Here is a 23,118-nt window from a genome sequence, read left to right on the forward strand (position 1 = left end):
TTAATTTTTTGAGCAGTATATATATGAAACATGGGTAATATGTGTTGTGCACCCTTTAAGTCAAACTACTACTAGCAGTCCCCGCCATTCCTAAAGTTCCTTCACGAGAATGAGTATGTTTGGCATAGGACTAGGAGCATATGTTGCGCTATAGCTCCCCCTTGAGTTCCAACACTACCTCTAAAATGTGATAGAGGTTTGTCCATGCTGAAAATACAGATTTTCCACTTGGATATCAAGTAGGTTTCCTGTTTAAAGATATATAGAAATAAACACAAAACACAGATGTATGTTTAGATTTTTTTATTCTGACTTTTGTTCCTTCTTTTCCTCCACTGTCATTAGACATGTAAACCATGGTATTCAACTAAATATATTAATTTACCTCAACCTTACAACAGCATTATTTCTTGTTCATCTATACACATTAACACATACGTCTGGGCTACAGTGTGGCTGAACAGGACTCCCTTTTATATGAGGTAAACTTAATCATTAGGGCAGCGAGCAGTTGGCTAGTCATGCAGAAAAAAATGGCACAGTCACGATGAACAAACACAAAGAGTGATGAAAATGTTGCTTACAGGTTTAAAAATGGGTGTACAGTCTTGGAATCAAAGCTACTCATTACACAAAAGAAGGCATTGTGACATAGATTGTAGGGGTCTGTCAGAATATATACTTATAGTTTCATCTGGGGATGAATCTTTTACCTTGAAAAGATTCTTTAAAGAGGTACTCACTCTAAGAATATTGCTGTGCAATTTTAACAATTCATGGTATAAAAAGACTGATTTGGTGTTGAGGATTGTGTTATCTGCATTACCAAGATGTTTGCCTTGTTTAGGTTTTCATCACTGGTTTTAAGTGCACATGGCATGGAAAGCTGCATGTAACTGAGTTCAGTGTGTTCATTTTTTCTTCTTCTTGTTTGCTTTTAATGTTTAAGACACAAAGCATTTGCCCTCTAGAGACCAATCATGATTGTAGAGCATTAGCAGACTAATGGGACTGACCCTGTGAACAGCCACTAACGTTAGATATCACAAGCATTGTTTTTACCCCCCACATTTACCTTGTCAGAAAACACTAAATGCCTTTAAGAGCATCAAGTCACTCAAACACTCAGCTTTTCTGCAACATCTCTCAGGTGTTTATGTGAGTAGTGCAGCCAAGTATTCCCAGAAAGAGAACTATGAATTATACGTTAATAATATGGTGGGTGAGAGGTGCTCATGGGTAATGACGTCATCTTCTGTGGCTCCCTCACTGCGTCCTCATGACCTCTCTAAAGCCCTAAACCCTTTACGGTTGCTACTCCTTTTAAACCTTGGTATTTCACCATAAGATGACATGGATACGAGGGAAGAGGATAATTCTGAACTACAGACTGTGGTGAACACATAAGGCTATGCCAGGACCCTGTATAGAAAGCTTAGATACAGTGTTTTTGACCCTGTGGACCAGTCAGTAAGCCACCCACCAAGCACCTCATTGGTTCTAAACTAGAGTACAGACAGCTAACTCTACATGTTCTAAGGGAGACCTTGGTTTTGTTGTTGCTCAGAGCTTGCGCGAGATGGCAGAGCGCGTGGGAGGGCCCGTCTCTTCCGAGCAGAGGTTGCAGCGAGCGGCGCGCGTGGGTTAGACTTCCTGTTGCCATAGTGACACTCGGCTGGCGAGCTGATGTTCAAATTGGACCCACGCCATCTGAGGGAGGGGGGGGGGGGGGAGGGGGGACGGCTGTGGTGAGACTGCCAGAGGAATGCCAGAAGCTGAGCATCGGTGGACGGGAGAATCGAGGTCACTGCCTACCCCACCCCGCCTCCCCCAAAGCAGCTGCACTCACAGTGTCTATCCCGCCGACCCAGCCCCCGACCCCGAAACCTCTCCCTCCTTCTCCAGCACTTCCCCTTTCGTGTGGCTCGGTCCCCTGTCTGTCTGTCCATCAAGCTTTTCCCGCCTTCATGTAGGTGGGGATGGTGCCTCGCTGAGTCAGGCCCTCGAAGCGTTTGTAGGTGTAGTTCAAGAAGACCCAGTCTTTGGACTTGAAATCAGGCTCTGTTGCATTTGTTACTGAAATAATAAAACAGAATTTTTCATCTTTATTATAACCATTTTATATCATATTAATTCATATTATATTACCATCAATCACAATATAATTTATCATATATAAACAGAAGTGGCATGGAAGCAACCCAATACATTCTAAGTTCTAACACAACTGACCTGGCTGGAGTATGTCGGATTCTGGGAAGTCATCGAAGTTGGATGTGTCATCGATGCTCTTGATCTCGATGGAGATGGCAGCCGGTCTCTCCCTGCAGTGAAATCAGAGTCTGTTACGTATGGGGGGGGCTCTCTAATGCCCCTTACTGCAGCACCTTGCTGTTCACTCCACCCACTCCACATTAACAGGACCATGGGATCCCCACAGCCATTACACGTGAGGCTTCTACTCAAACTGCTAGCCCATTCAAGAGGTCAGTGTCCTTTCCAAACAACAAACGTGTGTGACTTACATGAAATATTTCAGTTAAGACACATTTCAGTCAAACAACAACCACATTTTGTTAAATCTGCAACTTAACAGCTATGAGTTAAAACCTAGTGTTAATCAAAATGAGGTCGGATTAGGACACGGGGGGAGTCACGGAATGCCAACAGTATGGTGCAAAAGCGATCCCTTCATTGAGTCCTAAGCCAATTTAAGTAAGATCTTCCTCGACATAAGGGTACAATATGCGGCGCAACAATGGAGAGGGGATTAGAGGGGAGCTCAGGTTTCTCCCTATACCACACCTGATGTGCTCCCAGTCAACAGTCTCAAAGAACGGGTGGCCCTTAATCTCCTCCACGCTCCCGGCTCCAATCCGATTCTCTGCATCGGTGCAGTACCTGCCACAGGCAAGGACATTGGTCGACATCAGACAGAGCATCAGATCAGTGGCATTTAGCGATGACCCTTCTAAAACTCCTCAGACTCTTAAGTAGTGACAGCTGAGCTCGGCTGCGCTGGCCACACGTGCAGGAGGCGAGGCCTACCTCAGGATCAGGTCCTTGGCTTTCTCGGAAATGGGCACCTCGGGCGGGAAGACCAGCGTCTCCTTCCAATTCATGACCTTTCTGTAGGTCTCCTGTGGCGTCTCGGAGCAGAAGGGCGGATAGCCTGCAGGTGAGGAAATGCACATTAACGAACGGCAGTGAGTCGGGAGCCATCTGGCTGCTATTACCTAACAAAAAAGAACACTGACTACAATAAGATGATCTTCAAGAGTGGGGTTGGGCTGAACAAGTGGCAAAAATGGGTCTGTTTATACAGAGCTATTTTCATTCAAGACTAAACATGCGGGGAACGTAAACTCACACCATTCCAGAGCCCGTCTCTGGAGCATCGGGCAAGTGCTGTTGGCCTCTAGACAAATCTATTGTACGACAATACAATCTATCCTTCAAAGATAAAAAATCTCCCATCTCATATATAAATGCTATGGACTATTATACACACCGATGAGCATCTCATACATGATGACACCCAGGGACCACCAGTCACACAGCTTGTTGTACCCTGTCTGCATGAAGACCTCTGGGGCAATGTAGTCTGGAGTGCCCACAGTTGAGTATGCCTGGAGAGGAACACATCAAGGGTATGGGTGAACAACACGGATCAGAATTCTACCACTGTCTCTTGTGTGACATGAGAATCTAAGCAATATTCTTCATCCTTCTCATATCCACATGCCAACTCACCAGCTGCCTCCGGTTCTTTTTCCATGTCTCTGCTTTCCTTTTTGAGTTCATGTTCTGAAAAGCTGTGGGGGAGGATAAAGAGAGTTCTTCGTCAGTGGGTGGTTAGACACTCAAACCTTGGCGCTATTGTGGCAGAGGAGAAGGTATTGTAGGTGGGGGATGTGGGAAGTGTGTGTGTGTGTGTGTGTGTGTGTGTGAGAGAGAGAGAAAGAGAAGATGGTAAAAAAACAAGGCCATGGATGTGGATGTCTGTATTGGGGTGAGTGAGTATGAAAGAGAGAGAGAGAGAGAGAGAGAGAGAGAGAGAGAGAATGAGTGTGTTGAGAGAAAGAGAAACAGAAAGTGAAGAGAATGCGATGAATTTCGACTCACAGAAGTCGCTGGGGGGGTTGTGCGTGAGGTTCCTATAGAATTCAGTGCGGTGGGCTTTCTTCAGGCCAGTGCAGAGGCCAAAGTCAGAGAGCTTGACATGTCCCTAGAACAGAACCAACAGCATTCAAATTGATTAATCGTCAATCGAAACAGCATAATCAAAATATAACAATTATTTTACTGCATTCCCTTCTGCAATGTTGCTCTTGTTTTGTCTTGAGTTATAAACCTGCTGCACCACAGGGACAATATCTCATTTTATTATATGGCTCTTCACAATGCAAGTAGAACGCTTCATTGATTTGAATGGGATTTCCCGGTCATTATTTTTGTCTAAGGACCTCCAAAGGACCTGACCGCTGTCAATGGCAATGGATTTTCATTCAAAAGTGAAGGCAGAGTTCTAAAGAACGTTTGATTCAAGTTCAGCGTGTGTTGCAAACTATTTGTTTCTCAGCAAAAGCCACAACAAAACGGTAACAAATACATGTAATACAAGAGACATATTGTGAAGTTTACTTTTTCGTTTTGGCAAGTAGCCGTATAATAAGCGGGATAATGTATAGAATTTGTTTGCGTCGGGGTCCGGTTCGCCCTGACGGGACTTATTTTCCAAATAATGACCGGCATTCATTACCCCTTACGTGATCAGGGGTGCAGTGGTAAAATAAGAGGTGGGCAAACTATGAATTCTGTGATCACGGTAAGGTGGACTGGACTTAAAAAGGGCATTCAGGACATGTTTGATGATGGTGGAGGTTATTGTCCAATGTTTATAACAAAACCAGTGGTAGTATATGATTCCTAGAGTGTTGATGAGTGTATATATTGTGAATAATATAATTGTGTATAATTGGTGAATAAACTCTTGAGAGGTGGATGAACTATATTTCTGAAATTTCAGAGGTGGATAAACTGCGTTTACTTGCGTTTAGCCTCCACTACAACCCTGATTGTGACTTTTCTGACAGATATTGTGATTGTGATTTGATTTGTGACATTTTTCGTGTCAAGCTTCGGTTCCACATTCCAAATTTCACTAAGTTGGGCCATTTCTGATTGGTGTGCATGCCCAGTACATGAGCAGCACAGCACTCCTGTTGGATGAGCTTCACTGTGTCAGGAGGAAGGAGGAAGACATGAATATAAAAATCATAGACGTGAGATGTAGATTACCGATTGGGACGGAGTAGTGAGATAGACCAATAATTAGCTCATTTGATTAGCTAATTGCATTAGTTTAAAATGTGTTAGTTTTAATTGTGCAGCTCAGGTAACTGTTATATGATCTTTTGGAATGTAGCTTTATTTGCTTTTCAGTTGAATTATATTTAAAATAAAACTTGGATGATGAACAATGGTTGCTGTTCCCCAAACCACTGAGTAATAAAGTTAAATAATTGTGATGTCAATATTGACCAAATTAATCATGATTATAATCAAGCAGCCCTACAAGGCTGGAGTTTCTAAAGGATGCACATGTATGCATATGTATTCAGTCATTCATAAAAAACAGAGCTTAGAAGCAAATTGATGGAGCAAAGCAAAAGAAAGGCATATTCAAAACTGCCACGACATGAAATGCAGGCTCTAATTTGAAGCCACAAAGAGAACTACAAACAGAAGTTGGCATTGTGAGAACCATGCCATGACAAAAGCAGTGTTATGACCAGGGAAACTGGCCACAACATGAAATGACAAAAAAGTAAATTGAGCTCGTTTGTTAAACAATAGGATAAATAAAAAATGGGAGGTAAACAACAAAGTAAGGAAAATGCGGGAAGACCAACAACAGGCATGGTAGCCAGAACCAAAGTCAAGTGCAAGATGAAAGATTGTGCAGCAGCGGTGTCACGCAGGATGCGTACTGGAGTGAGATGTTGGTCACCAAACACAAAACCATCACTTAGAAAAGATTCAGTCTTCACCCACTGAAAGCGCTGTCTTTATGCTTCGGGAACCAGTTGGTAACAGCAAAGAATATGTTTCTTAACCAAATCATAATCCACACTTTGTTTAAGCGAAAGTGACAAATAAACTTCCTGAGATCTGCCAGTTAAAACTGACTGAATCAGAAGCATCCACACCTCTTTAGGCCATCTCAAGGTAGATGCAACTTTCTCAAAGTGCGGAAAACATTTTTCCCACATCTCTCTCAATAAAAGGTGGCACAAGCCTAATGTATTTGCTCAAATCGAAAGACCCAGTGTGAACATTAATATTCTCTTGTTCAGCTCTGAACTCCAAATGTTTCATCTCTAGCTCGTTCTCTGTGGCTTTTAAGTGCAACATTTTTGTCATTATCCAATTCTTTACAGTAAGGGGTACAATCAAGCACAAATGAAAGTAACTAGTAACTAGAGGAACAAAGGTTTTGACTTTAAATGAGAGTTGGTTGTTTTTGTTTGGTAGAGGTTTCTTGCAAATGGTGTGGCTTTGAAGGAATTCAAAGAAAGAGATTTCCTCCAAAAGAACTTCTTCATTAAGCACATACACCATGTTTGCATGCCCCTACCATGTTGCGTACAAATTAGAGTTTAGCAGTGTAGCCAGTGAAAGTAATCAAGATGTTTTCATTCCTTTTTCTTGTTTGTATGCTAACAAGCAACAGTAATCACATTCAAGATCAGTGTGCGGTGTTGGGGATAAGTGTGTGTCTAACCCTTGAGTCAAGCAGGAGGTTGTCCGGTTTGATGTCCCTATGAATGAAACCCAGCTGGTGAATAGAGTCGATGGCCAACACGGTCTCGCCAATGTAGAACTGAGTAGCCTCTTCAGACAACGTGTCCTTCTTCATCAGCAAAGTCATCATATCACCTAAACGAAGAGGGAGTAGAGATGAAGACAAGCTGAGGTGTGAGGTGGGACCGATAGACAGAGATGGCCCAATGCTTTGGCCCAATCCCATCTCTATTTATTACCCCTGCGCCTTCCATTCTGAAACTGAGTTAGAAATTTTCCTTCACGAAGTGGAACAACCCTATGAGAACTAATAGCCTTGTCATGCAAACATTTATCTGCACAGCTAGGCAATGAGCAGAGCAGGGCAGTACAGAACATTTGTTGCAGACTGATTTTTCAACCTTTATACATCAGACATAGGGGTCATTCTGTGGCTACACTGACATTATTGTGGATTCGTTTGAATCCGAAAGACTGGATCACCCTGTGTCAGATCAGAGAGAATCCAGGAAAATGGTGGCTGTCTCAGATTTCGCTCAACGTTTTTCTACGTAATGTTTAGGTCCCAAATGAAGATCCGTAAAAAAGGAAAAAGATTCCTTGCCTTCCCAAACTCAGAAGGATGGAAGACAAACATATTTTCAGTATGACTGGACCACTGAAAGTTTGAACTGCATGCCCATTGATTTTGAAGAAGATTCAGAACAAAAAAGCAAAAAAGTGTTAAGTGCAAAAAAGAGTGATATTGATGAACAACATTTTAGTACCTACATGGCATCAATCAGTATTGTGTCTGCAAATACAATACTGTATTAATGTTTGAGGTATCCACAGGATATAAACATAATTATGTGAAATTAAGGATAAAACGGCATAGGTGCATTTTTTTTATAATTTGCATAGGACAATGGCATGTGGGGTAGCAAGTAAGAACCTAAAAATATATATGGGAACTGTTCAATGTTTGCTCATTTAGTGTACAGTCACAATGTTGTACCATCTTTCCTTCATAGATAAATAAACTTAGTTAGCAACGTCTCAGGTTTTGTTTCAACCATGTCATGAATGGATTCCAAAACCAAGGCCTGTAACATATTTCTGCCCAAATCCTGTCTTCACAATTTTCCAGCTCTTGGTATCATTTCAATTTTACAGCTTGAAAAACCTTAAAGCAAGCCTTTCTGTGAATTACACACATTAATTAACTGTTTCACCATTTTTATTCTGCAAACAAAAAGCCTTGTGGATTGTAACTGTGTTGTAAAATATTTGTTTAGCTATTTTCACATACATATGTTCCTGCTAGTTAGCTATACCACATACCATTTTAGTCCTTTGAGAATGACCGAAACTGTTTGTGGATATATTGTATAGTTTGTGGATATTGTAGTTAAACACAAAATATTACTGATATCAAATGGATACAAAAAAACAAGTTTGTAATACCCTTCATTTTTGCGCGTTTCTCTCTGAATCTAGGGCCTTATAGAAAGTCAATAGAGTATGTTGTGCAAACTTTGAAAGGTTCAGGCACACTGACACTAACTTCAATCCTACAAAGTTTGGGCTGGCTATCAATAATATCTTTCATGATATTGAAATATGGCTTCCCAGATATAATGTGTTTTACTGCATAACCTATTTAACTCAGTGAGTAGCTACGAGGCACCCACCTCCAGGGAGGAACTCCATAATGAGGTAGAGGTTCCTCTTGTCCTGGAAGCTGTAGAACATCTTCACCACCCAGGCGCCATCTGCTTCCACCAGTATGTCCCTTTCTGCTCGGATGTGTGCCACCTAAGAGGAGTGATGCCAGGCGAGGTGCCAGGTGGGCAGTATGGAGTAGAAGGATATGGAGTTATTGGAATAGTTGGGCAGTTAAAGGGTAATTATTCACAACAGTCCATCATAAGCAACAGGTGTAATCTGACTTAAATAAATGTCAACTAAACCTCCAAATTTGAAAACATTTTACAATATCTTTTGAGTCCTCATCAGTACTTAGAACCAGATCATATTATAACACACCTGTTCTTTCTCCAACATGTCTGCTTTTCGTAAAATCTTCATTGCATAGATGTGTCCCGTGTCCTTTTTCTGAACTAGGCGCACCTGGCAATAAGAAAATACATGCATTAACATCTTTGAACACAGGAGAGCACTGTGGTATTTTCACCTTGAATAACCCACCCAACTTGCAATACCCAAAATAGCCTGCAGGGGTCAGCTTTACATAGCAACCATTAGAGTTATAGCTCCATTTACAGCTCTGGCAAACATCAAAGGGTGTTAAAAAAAAGTCAGTATGGCTATTAAAAAAATTTTCTCTGACTGAATGACCATCGGAGCAGTACAAAGCCTCTTGGACACCTGGCAAACATGTTATCTTATCTAAGAGACTGAAACTGTAGCAATGTTTAAGTGAGTCAAAAGCAATAAAACTAATGGCAGAGCATTAACTTCTTTTTACCGCATCGGCATTATAGTCATTATGTTTTTGGCGGGGTTTCCAGCATTTCTAAGTGCTTCTTTATCAAGGCAAAAACCAGCGGTATTCACTGGTAGTCATCAATTGGCTCACATCACATCACAGTGGCTGCCAAATGTACACTGATGTAGCATCCTCTATTAGCATTTATTAGTAGGATTTCCTAAATAGCAGGGAGTACGCCAAGTAACATAACTCCAAGGAGAGCATGCATACTTCTCCAAAGGCCCCTCTGCCGATGACTTTGAGGGACTCGAAGTCGTCCAGGCCGAGCCTCGTCCTCTTAAGCCGCAGGAACTCTGTCTCCTTCCGGGCATGCTGAGAGCGCCTCATCACCTTCTGTGACCCATACAAAAAAACACAGGTTGTTTTGTAATATTAATATAGTGTTGCCATTAGTTCATATTAACATAGTATGGCCATGCCCTTAGTTACAGTTCATGAGTTCATGCCACACTGTCTTGACTAAATGATCTTTGCAGTCTTTGAGTGTTTTAACCAAGGTAAGGTTAACAGGCTACAATAATAAAGTAAGCTACACAAAACTTTAACAAAGGACCTCTATTCATTTGTACACAAGGGTGCCAGAACAGGAAATGTTGTATCCAGGAATTTCCCAAAAATCCAGCCTCACGCCCTTTAGCAGCACAATGGTCACTCACCTCATCATCCAGCAGGCCCTCTTCGTCCATGACCTTCTCCAGTTTTTTCTGCCTGCAAAGAGAAGCAGTGTTAAGGGTTGATAATAATATGGCCATGGTGAGCATGCTTTTCAAATAATTTAATTTAATTTATTTAAAATCATAGTAAGAAAATATAATTACAACCAAGGTTAGTATATAATGATTTGGACAATGCCTCAACCTAGATCAAAACGGTCATAGAATAGAACAAACATTGATTGCGGTGTCTTCTCTTAGTTTTATAAATTGATATCTTTAACAAGCTTGCTCATGCCATAAATCTTGCAAAGATATGCTTCACAACTCCACCTAGGCATAAAGTTCATAGGATTTTATATATATATACTATATATATATTATATACTTTTGTGACAACTACAGAAAGCAGAGTGGGTGAATACCTCATCTCCCGCTCCTCATGTTGTGTGAGCAGGGTGCTGTAGAAGTTCTCCAGCGTGAGTTTGGCCACCGTGACTCTCTCTCTCGTATGGTTGCTCATGGGGAGGGGGGCGGCCGTCCCTCCAGTCATGGCCATACTATCCTGTGGACGAGACACAAGCACAGGCTGCTCTAGAAAAAAAAATGTACAAGAAAGAAAGAGAGGCGTCTTCCTAAATATCAAACTCAAGGACCTTTCAAGGACTTTTCTAGGTCCAGTTCCCTCAAACTCAAGGACCCAACTGGAAAAATTGTGAGACAGAAAAGAGAAAAAGAAAGTGAATAGTTTATTCACCAACAGACAAAAACATTCACTCAAAACCGTGAATACGCATCATCAACTATGAGAAGTTAGTTTAAAGCCTCCAATAGCTTTGCAAATGGCACTGTTGATAGTAGCTTCTCTAACATGTCCTTTACATCAGCAAACAAAGCAAGCACTTGGCCTTTGTTTACATCAGCAAACAAAGCAAGCACTTGGCCTATAACAGGCAAACAATGCTGACCTTTGCATCGGATGCCCTGTCACCATAATTATGGCAAACCAGTACAGTCTACCTACATCCCAACCTTTGTCCTTCACACAATCTAACAGATATGGGTTAACCAAGTGACACAAAAACTGATCAACTGATCATTGATCCAGATCTCATTTCTTCCCTAACCAAATTGAAAACATGAAAGGAACTGTAATGTTAATCATCAACAATCCTGCTGTGGGGAAACACTCTATTTAAAGGAACCATATGTAAGATTGTGGCCAAAACTGGTACTGCAATCACTTTCAAATTACTGTAAAGCGGTGTATCCCCCCCCCCCCCTCCCCCCTGACTCGAGGTTCCAACACGGATGCGGAAACACTACTGCCTTTGTGATTACTAGATAGGTGGAGGGTGGTGCATCAGGCCAAAACGCAACATGACATGACAAAACACAACATCAACATCAGTTGAGGGCTGCAACTTCACTTTTTAAATGACAATATCCTGGCCGGACTACTGTTGTCAGTGATATAAGTATTTGAAATCAACATGATTTCTTAATGTCTAGTGACTTATCAGGGCCATTTTATGATTAATTGAAATACATTTCTTACATACGGTTCCTTTAAGTGTCTTTTTAAGTAAAATAATCTTCAAAAGGCTTAAATTCCCGTTTGATAACTTCTGTAAAAAAAGGTGACGAAAGAGCGTTCTCATAAGTTTCAGAGGCTGATACATCCTGGCAGGATGTAAACCAATCTCAGGACTTGGTGTTGTTATCGTTCTTTTGTGCATAAAAACAGGATACTGCTGCATACCAGTCACATGAGCTGGATGGTTGCGCTGCCGAATCTGAAATTGACCGTTCCTATTCCATAGTTCCAAAGTAAATGGATTTGAAATGTTTCAAGCTTTTTAACGTCACTTTGCTTTAAAATGTTTCTAAGAGCAGCAGCCAAGAAAGTGGCTAAAGGTGGTTCAGGGTGGGTGAGCCTCTGGGTAACCTGCTCTGCTGGTTCCCTGTGTGAGGTTTCAGAGGGTAGGTGGCTTTCACAATGACCACCAACACAATGAGTCTACACGGACCACTCTGCCCATAGACCCAAAAGCATACATAGTCATACAATCAACAGTAGGCCTCTGCACCCATGTGTCTACAAAGCCACTTTCTATCTTCCTAGAAAGAGTAAAACAAGGGTGCTTCTGTAACTAAGGAAGGGTCTCTATGTCACACATCCAGGGGCATGTCAAACAACCAAGCAGTAGGCCCTACAGCTAAAGTATCTCCTTACCTTTTAACACCTGACCTTCAACCAGTCCACTTTTGTGTAGTACAGGAAAACATAGGCCTACACGCCTGAGGAAAAGACAACACGTGTAACCAGGGGAAAATGCCAGATAATGCTTGCAACCATATGCCAATGGCCAAATGTCAGGTTCTGTGATAAGCCATTTGCTAGCTCCAGTAGGAACCAGTCTGTGTCTAGGTTTTATGTGCCTCCTCAGGCATTATTCAAGGGGACTGAATTAACAAAATAGCAGAGCTGAACCGGCAAGCCACCGTCCCACAGAGTAGAGAAATTACTGAAAAGGCAGCACGGATGCAGAGCTTACGTCACACAAGAGGTCGTTCGGTGCTTATTTGCAACGTGAACACATTTACTTCAACAATGAGGTGGGTGTTTCGAGGGGTGCAGCTCAGCACCCCGTTCACCTTCCCAACCCCTTGGGAACGCTCCAGAGAGTGTGCCGAGTCTTCAGACCACGGAACTCAGCGCCCAAGACTGTGTTCGGTAAACAGGGGACCTGTTGACAGGGTGGCCTCCACCCAGCTCCCAGACAGGAAACTGCTCCCCTCCGGAATGAAAAGGACCCAGTCAGAACGACAGGAGGAGGGAGGGAGGGAGGGAGAGAAGGGGTGCTGGGAGAAGGAGAGGGGAGCAGCAGGCCACAAGCTGAGCCAAGAAACACACACTTCACGCCAGCGTGGGCTCCATGATGACCAACTACAGTACACACCTCCGTTTTTGGTCGTCGGAGTGGGAGAGGAGGCAGGGGAAGGGCAGATGAAGGGAGTGTCAAGCAGAGGAGAGCGCTGCAAGCCCACTGAGACACAGTACGGCCGGCCATGCAGGCCTATACCCAGAGGAGTCAAACGCCTGTGACAAGCCTGATTAGTCATTACAGTGGCAGTACAGGACTCGGGAGGGGAACAGGCTGATTGAATACCCAAGGCAGAGTGTGCATAGTCGGGGAGTGTTTGGGAGGATTGGCGCTAGTGGAAACCACAGCAGCCTCCAGCATCAACATGCTGCAGTGCACAGAGTGATGGGAGGAGACAGACTGGTCAAGCACATGCCACTGACAGAATGGGGAGATTGTGAAGTTGAAGGCCATTTTCGAAAGCATCAGAAGTACCCTACCATCACCACTAGGCTAATCGGCCAACAACAACTACCATCCCCACCTCTACTACTACAACTAAGCTACCAATAATCACCATCATAAGCTAACAGTAATTAATCTTCATAAACTGGGCCGAAAAGAGAAGGAGGCTGCTTTAGAGAGGACATATTTTTTGTAGATTATTTGCATACTGGTAAGTATAAAAATAACCTCTTTGGAGGAAAGAATGTCTTTGGGTCTCTTCTATGCTACGTAATCATCTAAAACTAAAATGTAACTATGGGATGTATGCATTCACCAACCAGACCTCCAAAGAGACCTGGCAGTTCTGAAGCCGCTCTTTCTTATTTGAATTTAAACATATCTTTTTTTTAACGCAGAGATCTGGTTTCAGGAAGCAAATTAAAAGAAAACTACACCATCAGTGTGAGTGTCTCCAGGCAAACTTTCTCACACCCACCTGAGTTGGCTGCTGTGAAATAGATCTGTTGACAAAGAGGAACCACAGACATCAAGTCGTATGTCTACTGATTCTCTTCTGTACACAAATCTCAGCGCTCAGCACCTATCAGACAGTGTTTGGACAGGCACCTGTGGTTTCTTCTACTTTCCTGTCAACTTTCTGAGGATAATGTTCCTCATTCGCCTTGCCTTCTTGGGCAAGTACAACTGCAACATCACCAAAAGTGTTGAGATAACATCAAGTTACCAATGTTTACCCTAATTTAAAATCAGTAAATGATACCTTTATTGTCAACATGCTTCATTCGCCATTACACTTAATATCCAGCATTTAACAGCCATAATAGTTCACCTGTCCTTAATGTATGAAGCATCATCATCAGTCATTGTCTGGAACCAAGCCCATCCAGTGGCACTCTGCATAACTTTTGAATGACAAGAATTGTGCCTGTCTTATCTAGGTAGATAACAAAGTCGTTTATAGTGAACAGGACACACACAAGGTAGCCTACCAGACAGGATAATAAGCATTTGCGCGATTGCCAAAGTAACAAATATATTTTCCAAGAAAGTGATATTAATCAGTAGTCTTACATTAGAAGCTGCCATTCGTTACTGAAATTCTTTCAGCTGAAAGCATGGCTGAGTCAGTGATGTCACATGCTACATGCGCACTGTGGTAAGTGTGCCCTAGGAGCGTAAACATGCAGCTTTACAGGTTCACAAGAATGCGTGTTTACATAGCTGACATGAAAGGAAACAAACAATTTGCATTTCATCGTCATATGGCTAATGTTAGTTTAACTGTCTCGCCATATCGGGATAATACATTATTCTGTGTACAGTCGGAGGTGGTGAAACATACGATATCTTTAAAAATACCCATACTCATGATGACTCCATAAGGGAGAAAGTCATATTATTCTAAAATTAGGGTCTGAGTCGAGTTACTTATTTTATCGCCATATTTCCTGAGGATTTTAATAGTAATTCCAAAAATACAGCGAACGCTAAATCCGTGAGAACAAGCGGTAACCTTACAACCGTACCGTTAGCTTGGTAACTGTGCTAGTTCATCAGCTAGCAAGCAGTAGTCACCATTGAAAAAACAAAATAGCAGACGTCGTTTTTAAAATCACGTTTGTATGTTTGTATGATCACTTACCTCGGTTTCCTGCTCCAGAGTCTAAAGATGGCTTGCTAGCTAACTAGCAGTCTTTATAAGAGAAATGAAGTAACACCAGTGATTTGATGCTTAGGCTATTTGTAATTTGGTCTGGCCAGAGGACAGCTTTAGAAAGCTTCCCCGTCCTCCAAACAAATGATTCCTCCTTATGTTTTTCTTTACAAATCATACATTTAAAAAAAAACTTGAAAATCTCTATGTCTGTCTATGCACAACAATACCCGATCCCTAAGCCTCCCTGTTAGAAATACAATTTCTAAGCTTTCCTGGTTATGTGCTAATATTATGTCCAGGCTACGTCAGACATGAAATGGCATTTACAGCATCCAATGATAAGAGAGAAACAGTAACGAATGTTGATTCAAACCAATCCGACTTGGAGGCGTTGGTGGAGGTTGGCAAACAGGCAACCGAGTTGCGTGCTATTTCATCCTAATGAGCGCTTACTATAATTATTTGTTTGCTGTTCATACAGAAATAGGAGAAAGGTTCAGTTTTCCACGAACATTTAATGCAAGTTTTAAATCGAGAAGCAACTGAAATACAAACAGGTTGATTACACTAATCAAACATTGTATGCGCATTTGTTTGCAAAAAATATATATAATGTATGAATAATCATAAATGTATCGTGAGGGATGGCTTTATTTGGATTTTAGACCTAGCCAAGGGCCAATACTTTTTTATTATTATTTTAAACTGTTTTCAGTAAGTTAATACAATGTCTTTGACATAAACCTAGTCCATAAAAATCAGTAGTTTATGTTTTTTGAGAAAACACCTTTTACATATTTCATAGCTCCTGAAAAAGAGCGACTGATGAAATACAGAAACCTTCTATTTTGGCACAGGGCTGTTTCCCAGATGTCTAGTGCTTGTCCTAGCCTTATAGGGACTGCTCCTATTGCCTTGAGTTGTTCCATTCCATGGATGAGGTCACTCATGCCAAGGCATAGGTCTATGCCCAACTAACACACTTGGGTGTGCCTGCCTTTTCTCTTTCTTTTCCAGTCTCTTTTGAACCTCCTGATTCACATTGACCATTATTAGCCTGACTAGGGAAAACCAATGATACTGTCGCTATATTTAGAATCTGAGAGAGCCGTCTCAGCGGGCAAGGCGTGCTAGTGTGACGTTAATGTTTGGCTTTTCTGTCTTTTCCCCTCTATGTTGTAGGACTTTTTTTTCTCCCAGCAGTACTTTCAAAACCACTGAATGAATTACACTCCTCAGCAGGTGGATAACCAACATTTAAACATTTAAAATGACCAAAGACTTTTCAGAGACAGATTTTCAGTGTAAAACAGAGAGAAGGGAGAGAGGACGAGAGAGGGAGAAGGGAGAAGAGAGAGAGAGAGAGAGAGAGAGAACAGCAGTGAGTTATATCATTTTATCAATATTATTATAGTAGTATTATATCTGTCTGATCAATATCAAATAGATCTTAAATATCAGATCTTAAAGTCTACAGTTCAGTATGCAACAGTACAGACCTCAGGCAATCATGGGCGGATTATGAACTTTTGGGCCCCTGGGCCCAGATGTATTAAGGCCTCCCCCCCCCACACTAATTGTCGTATATGTGGGAGGGGGGGTTTGGGGGTCCTCCCCCAGAACATTTTTAATTAGTTTGATGTGATTTCCTGTATTCTGGTGCATTTTGGGGATGGTCAATACTAAATTCAATCAGATTCATAGCCTACATCCTGATTTGTTGATATTGAGGCAATGATTTCATGCAAAGGCTTGGGCTTCAGGGCCCCCTGACCATTGGGCCCCTGGGCCTGGTAGGCCCGTGCAGTAATCCATCCCTGCAGGCAATCAGTACATTTGCTGTCAAAGCAGGGCATCAGGTCAACTTTGGGTCATGCAAATTTCTGCAGTGACCAATCATCAAAAGTATATTTTGCATTTTGACTGGTCTCACACCCTTTCTCTCCATGATTGTCCATCTTACACAACGCTACATCCTTGTGTCCCGTTTCAATATAACTGGACATGGTGTGGGTGTGAGGAAAATGGGAGTGGCTGGTTTACCTGCAGGCCACATGGGATTTCCTTCCTGGTCCTCACGTAGCTTTGGCTCTCAAATGAGCAGTTATGACACACACAAGCCAGTCAGATTGGAAAACTCTTTTCTGAATGGGTACAAAAATACGGCAAAGGTCAGCTTTTTAAAACACCCATATCAGAGGAACAGCATCACAGGGGTCTACCACAAAGGACTTTACTTGTTTATAGAAAACAATGTCAACTGACAACAAACACATAACTAATATTTCCTTTGAAAAAAACTTAGTTGTAAACAAAGTAACTACTTTTTACATTTGTCCTCCATACAGAAAATAGAAATACTTTTTAAAAAATCCCACTAAGTAAAAACTATTCAAAACAGTTGATAGACAGGAGTTAGGCTTGTTTTTGTTTTAAATCACATCTGCATGGGACCCACATGTTTATCACCTTCAGCCAAGGCTTGAATAAACAGATGTGGCGATGAAAACAAACATCTAGGGAGTAAATGCAAACAAATGGCAATAAATATGTTATAAGCTTCAATTGAGGTGCATTTCAGTGACGGTGTCTAAACATCTGTCTCTGGAAAAGTGGGTAGCTACATCCTTGTGTCCTGTACAAAATGGCAAACAGCTCACCAGATAGAAGCTGTGAGTTTGACGCCAGCACTTCAGTTTGAGCCACTCATGGAACTGTACAGGCTGAGGAGAACACTATGAGGGTCATACATTCACTCAACTGACTTACTCGGAACACTTACATTTACTGGGTATGACATCACACAGAGATATATCTCATCTCCTAGATATTCATTTGATGTGAAAAATGGTGGTTGACGTATGATGCTCTTTCTTTGCAGACATTCACAAAGCAGTACGTCTAGTGTATTAATAATGGTAACCTATATTCTACATCCTTTGATCTTTCTGTCTATATTTACCAGACATTGCACTTCAGATGACCAGACCTCTTGAATATTCTCAAAGGTTCAAGGGGCTTCATCTAAAGGAGATTACTGCCCTCTACTGGAAATGGGGAAGTCCACCCACGGCACAAGGCCTGATTTTGTAAAAGCTTATTCTTGTACATGGACATTATAATGTAGGTAACAAACACCTAGCACGCAAAAAACAACTAATAAAAGATTTTTTACAATTTTATTATTTTTCTCACAATTGCTCCTAAATTGCAGGTGGTGCAGTAATGACATGACCATTCAGTAAGTGAATGTGAAGATGAAATTGTTAACAAACTGACCGTCATGTCACAGACACAGACACACACACACACACGCACACACACACACACTTGATGGCAACAACAATTTTCCATGACTGTAAACCAAAAGGCAAAAGTACAAAAATCCAAAGTTACACTATTTTTTTACAAACTGTACAAATTACAGAAGGGCACACATCATTCAGAAGAGTCCATGAGTCCAGATCTCATCAGTCCCCCTGTAGTCATGACTCCGGAGGTGAAGGCTGGCTGGGAGCTCCACTCCGGGTGCGGAGCTGGGACTGAGCTATGTCCGCCAAGGCGCTCTGGATCTTTTCAAGCAGCACGTCCCCGCGGTACACAACCTCCTCCAGCCGTGCAGCCGCCTCATGGTTCTCCTCCTCCAACTGACGGAGGCTGGCTGCCTACGTGGCAGAAGGCGGGAAAAGTCAACAGGAGGGAGAAGAATGCAGAGGACAAGAGAGCGTCAGTGCTGGCTGGGAATACTGGATATGTTATTTATGGACTATTCATAAAAATTCAACAACAGAGAGCGAAAAAAACTGACAAGACAAAAAAACAGAAAAGGCGATGGAAAATGTAGCAATAAGGACAACTAAGCTCGAGATCATTAAACACAAGACATGGATGAAGATGAATACCATGAGGGTACCATGAGGCACACTGACAGCAGAGGAACAGACTAAACAGAACATGTGATGAGACAGCGAAACTGAAACTGAGGTAAGGGGTGTAGCTGACTGACCACAGATAACAAATTCCCAACATGCAACAGTGGCTGGCAACCATCTCATCAGCTGGACTAGGAACACAAACTAAAGTGGTCTCGTGAGCTGCATGTAGGTCCTATGATGGGGGTAAGACCACCATCACTGGCCTGGTGAAAGAACATGTTTTGACTTGACATACCTGGAGTGCTGCCGTAGATTCCTCACTAGGTAGAGAATCAATCAACACATCCACGTCTTTGGCTGTCCTTGCGATCAGAGCAGCAAACAGCTGGGCATACTCTGCAAATGCATAACATCCACTTCAAAACTGGAAATTGTAGTATTACTATGATGTTTACAACTGGTGGCATTTGGCAGGCACGTGCACACATAAGGGGGCTTGAGCCCACTGCCCTTTTTTCTTCCAGGAGAGAAAGTGCCCTTTTTTCTGGAGTGCTTTAAAAAACATGACTATACATATTCCTGTTTGCACACAGCTTCCCTGTCAAAAATATTGATTAAACTAAAAACCTAAATATGAGGTCGAGAGTGCCCTCCCTCCCCTCCATCCACGTCTCTTGTGCAATGCTGAGCACACGCAGCCAGGCTTCATGTCAGGCAGACAGGCAGCCCCTGTCAGCGCCCAGCCCAATGGTGGTGTTTCCTGGCTTGTGTGGAGGCGAGTGGTGATGAACGGGTAAGTAAAGTACCTAGGTTACAGCTTACTGGCCAAGACAAAAACAAATGTAGCCTACTGAACATGATTCTTGCTAAAGTGGACTAAAACATGAGCTACAATTTAATAGCTAGCTCCTTCTCTCACACCTTTAGTCTAGGGTGACCAGACGTTCTCTTTTCCCCGGACATCTTTTTGAGACCTAATAACATGCGTCCGGTTGGAATTTCAAAATCGCCCGGGATTTTGTTCTACCTTAGCTGGAGCATCACTAAACTCTTTCTACTCGAACCCGTGCCCCAGTACTGAACTGCTTCGCCCCAGTAAAATATTCAAGTCCAGGTTCAACTACCCTAAATATATATCGCAGAGTACTCGTTACACAGATGTCACTCAGATAGCATGTGAACAAGCTAAATCTAAGCTATGCAGTGATATTCACGGCAGCCTAAAATTAGAGGAGTGTTGATGCTGCAAATTCAGCACATGTATGTGTGTTTTTGAGTCATGCTGGACGTGACATTGGGGGTGTGGCTGCATCGTCGATTCTACCATTGAGTTCGAAGTTTGAGATTGAGATGTAATTTCGATCGATATCGATTTAAAATCGCAATCGTGACACCCCTTATTCCTGAGTCTACTTACTCTCAAACTTTGTAAATTGCTTAGCCATAGAGTATCCCATGGTTATTATATTGCCAGATTCCAGACAATCCCACTTACAAAGCTATGAATAGATATTTCTACTGGCATGCTTCCTAGTGACGTTAATGCAAACACATTTCTTGATATAAAGCCTGACATAAGACATGCAAATATTATCACATCATACTTTCCCAGATATGGGTAGCCCAGACTGTCCTGAAAAGGGAAGATATAGCATGTGTATGTAGTGTGACCACTTCTGCATAATTTCATGGAGTGGTGAAATGTGTACTATTTTCGACTTTTTTGTTTTGTGATTGTATCATTATACGGTAACTATTCCACCTGTGTGTGCATGGTTAAAGTTCTGAGGTGCAAAATAGTTACAGCATAAATATTTCCATCCATAGATGATAAAAAATAAGCCAACTTAAATTATTTTCAAAGTGCACCATATTGATGATATTTGCAGATAGATCTTCATCATACATGATAGACAGCCCTGCCTTACATGTGAAAGAAGGGAATGTATAATAGTACTACTGATTCTTTTGTAGAAATCTGTTGAGTATTAAATATTTGTGTGAGGGTATTTTAATAAATCGGTTAGTCAGACATTTGCTAGCCTATATTACCCACTTGTTTTAAAGCTATTTTTATTTGGAAAATTATGAGAAGTGCCCCTTTTTCACTTGAGCCCCCGCCCCCCAAAATCTCTGTGCACTTCCTGGCATTTGGCAATTTACATTACTTTATTTGGAAGCTAACGCAGAACTGTTCAGAGGGGTATTTCACAAAGGCAGAATTAAGACATCCAAGATAAGTGATAAAGCGAGGTTTGACATAGCGTTGTCTGGTCATCCTAGCTCAACTCGTTTCACTAATGCCAATCCAGGATGAGTAGGAGCGACTATGTCAAGCCAGGTGTATGTAATTCAGGATGTGTGCGCGTTCTCGTTTCTGCTCCAAAGTGCCCACGGATGGAATAAAAAAGACGCGGAAAATAGCGTCATTCACACAAAGTGAACAACCGCTTTTGATAGACTAACAATGAAGTAAAGTTATCCTTTTTGGAATGGGGAATCATGGCTATTTCTGTAAAACAGCAGAAGTAGGCGTGGTAGACAAACTGAATGCACATTTACGTATGCACCCACGTGTGAGTGCTTCCTTGTCTCGGCACGCAACATCATTAATGCGCTTGCCACTGCAAAGATGCACATAGTATGATATACCTTAATATTATAGTTGAAAATACCTTCGAAAAATTGCCCCTCCACTTCCAATCAACTACAGTAGGCTATTCATGAAACGTCTATCAATAAAATAAGCAAACAATGAGTACCTAGGCCTATGTTAATAATTATAAGGCTATCACAATTAAAATAATAAACATATGTTAGTAGGCAGACAATCTGTTTTGTTTTGCGAGCAAATACATTTAGCAAATAGTTTCTAAATGGAATAAAGCTCTTTAAAAATTAGCACGGAGGTCTGATGTGAATGACAGCTAGCTGAACCAATGAGACAACATAATTACCATTAGAATTAACTTAGCTTGGCTGTTAGCCTGGTCGGGACCAGGCTAGGTGCAGAGAATAAATCCCCATGGTAACTTATGTGCCATCTCTTTTGTGAAACCAAGTCAAGGCTAAATTCATCCAGGATAACCTAAAAATCCCAGCTTAATCCCTTATCTAGGTTTTGTGAAATACCCCTCAGCTTGGGGTTATTCCATATACATGGTTTAATGACAAACCTGGGTAAGTTCACTCAAAGTAAGTGGTAAACCTCCTAATAGAAGAGCTGTATGACTTCATTATCCTAACAAAACAATGTCATTAGGGCTCTTGTTGTAGGAGGTTTACACGTACTCTGATTTAACTTACCCAGGTTTGTCACTAAACCACGTACTTGGAATACCCCCATGGAAGGCATAGCCATAGTCAAAATATATCCGTTAACGTTAACGAGGTAATTGAACTTACCTTCTGTAGGGTTCGATGGTTGGTCTCTATTGATGGCTGTTTGAATATTGCTGAAAGAGGCTGGGGGAGCGCACTGCTGTAACACCCCGATTGCGTTGCAGAACTGATCAGCAAGCTAGAAACATGGGTGTAAACAAGAGTATGGCCTTATACTGAGGAGTATGAGTGCAATAACGTGAAGTGTGGAATGGAAGTATCCCTAATAATTGTATGTGAGATTATGGTGCTAAAATAACTATAGTGGTTCATGTTAGCCATATTCACATTCACACATCACTTTTACGTTAGCTTCTCAGTGAGTTCACTATTGATAGAGGAGATACTTCGTTTTCAAGACCATCTATATGTGCTTCGCTCGTAATATCAGAATTATTACTCTACTAAAATGCATTTAAATCCAAATTGTATATTTATCTTACTGAGTTGACAGCATCTTGTAACTGCGTTAGCCTGTCCGCCATCTTCAACGTCGTCAATCTGCCAAGCAACATCACGCTCTGCTATTGGCTTAACCCAACTGCAATATGGCCAATAGAAAGAAAGCTACGAAATAGTGCATTTTCCATATATTTTTTCTAATCCATGACGAAAGATCACAGAACAAATTCTACATTGTCAAATAACTAATTCATTTACATTTGCCAATAACAAATTCCCTAGGCCTGATTGTTTAATCTTAATTTAAAATAATAAGTCAGTCCGCCTACCACACGCAAATAATTTATCTAATTAAAAACAAATGTTGGTCTATTTAAAGTTAGATGTATTGATGTGTGGCATGCATGGTGGAATGCAGACGTAAAGAAAGATTAAAAACACACCATGGCATCAACCGCGACCATCACCAAATCTCTGGTGGAAAAAATGCAGGAAGAAAAGACGGAAGTAGTGC

The 23,118-nt window shown here is 41.7% G+C and overlaps 2 protein-coding genes across 2 annotated transcripts; both read right to left on the minus strand.

The window, feature by feature from the left end:
* Window positions 1-288: 288 nt before the first annotated feature.
* LOC143136015 (serine/threonine-protein kinase 38-like) lies at window positions 289-15,179 on the minus strand. Its single transcript, XM_076296441.1, has 14 exons — window positions 14,932-15,179; window positions 10,380-10,519; window positions 9,958-10,009; window positions 9,512-9,634; window positions 8,836-8,919; window positions 8,481-8,604; window positions 6,788-6,942; window positions 4,126-4,228; window positions 3,754-3,815; window positions 3,512-3,629; window positions 3,049-3,172; window positions 2,806-2,901; window positions 2,233-2,324; window positions 289-2,076 (listed from the first exon to the last, which is right to left on the minus strand). The coding sequence occupies exons 2-14, from the start codon at window positions 10,511-10,513 to the stop codon at window positions 1,949-1,951; spliced, it is 1,395 nt and encodes a 464-aa protein (XP_076152556.1). The 5' UTR covers window positions 10,514-10,519; window positions 14,932-15,179; the 3' UTR covers window positions 289-1,948.
* Window positions 15,180-18,111: 2,932 nt separating this feature from the next.
* Window positions 18,112-23,102, minus strand: med21 (mediator complex subunit 21). Its single transcript, XM_076296443.1, has 5 exons — window positions 23,048-23,102; window positions 22,646-22,743; window positions 22,227-22,341; window positions 19,117-19,217; window positions 18,112-18,611 (listed from the first exon to the last, which is right to left on the minus strand). Exons 2-5 carry the CDS (start codon window positions 22,715-22,717, stop codon window positions 18,432-18,434), a joined length of 468 nt encoding a protein of 155 aa, XP_076152558.1. The 5' UTR covers window positions 22,718-22,743; window positions 23,048-23,102; the 3' UTR covers window positions 18,112-18,431.
* Window positions 23,103-23,118: the final 16 nt, after the last annotated feature.

Source organism: Alosa pseudoharengus, unplaced genomic scaffold (assembly GCF_046254945.1).
Source record: "Alosa pseudoharengus isolate Yale_2024_CS ecotype anadromous, Long Island Sound unplaced genomic scaffold, YU_APseudo_1.1 YU_APseudo_1.1_scf_20, whole genome shotgun sequence".
NCBI lineage: Eukaryota > Metazoa > Chordata > Actinopteri > Clupeiformes > Clupeidae > Alosa > Alosa pseudoharengus.

What these genes read in the sequence shown, in the direction of transcription:
- LOC143136015 (XM_076296441.1), bottom strand. Translation starts at nt 10,513, where the DNA reads ATGGCCATGACTGGAGGGACGGCCGCCCCCCTCCCCATGAGCAACCAT. An exon ending in AGGGCCTGCTGGATGATGAG is followed by an intron (nt 9,635 to 9,957) that starts GTGAGTGACCAT and finishes TATGGGTCACAG; the next exon opens with AAGGTGATGAGGCGCTCTCA. An exon ending in ACCTCCTGCTTGACTCAAGG is followed by an intron (nt 4,229 to 6,787) that starts GTTAGACACACA and finishes GTTCTGTTCTAG; the next exon opens with GGACATGTCAAGCTCTCTGA.
- med21 (XM_076296443.1), bottom strand. Translation starts at nt 22,717, where the DNA reads ATGTTGCTTGGCAGATTGACGACGTTGAAGATGGCGGACAGGCTAACG. An exon ending in TACAAGATGCTGTCAACTCA is followed by an intron (nt 22,342 to 22,645) that starts GTAAGATAAATA and finishes CCATGTTTCTAG; the next exon opens with CTTGCTGATCAGTTCTGCAA. An exon ending in ACCATCGAACCCTACAGAAG is followed by an intron (nt 19,218 to 22,226) that starts GTAAGTTCAATT and finishes ATGCATTTGCAG; the next exon opens with AGTATGCCCAGCTGTTTGCT.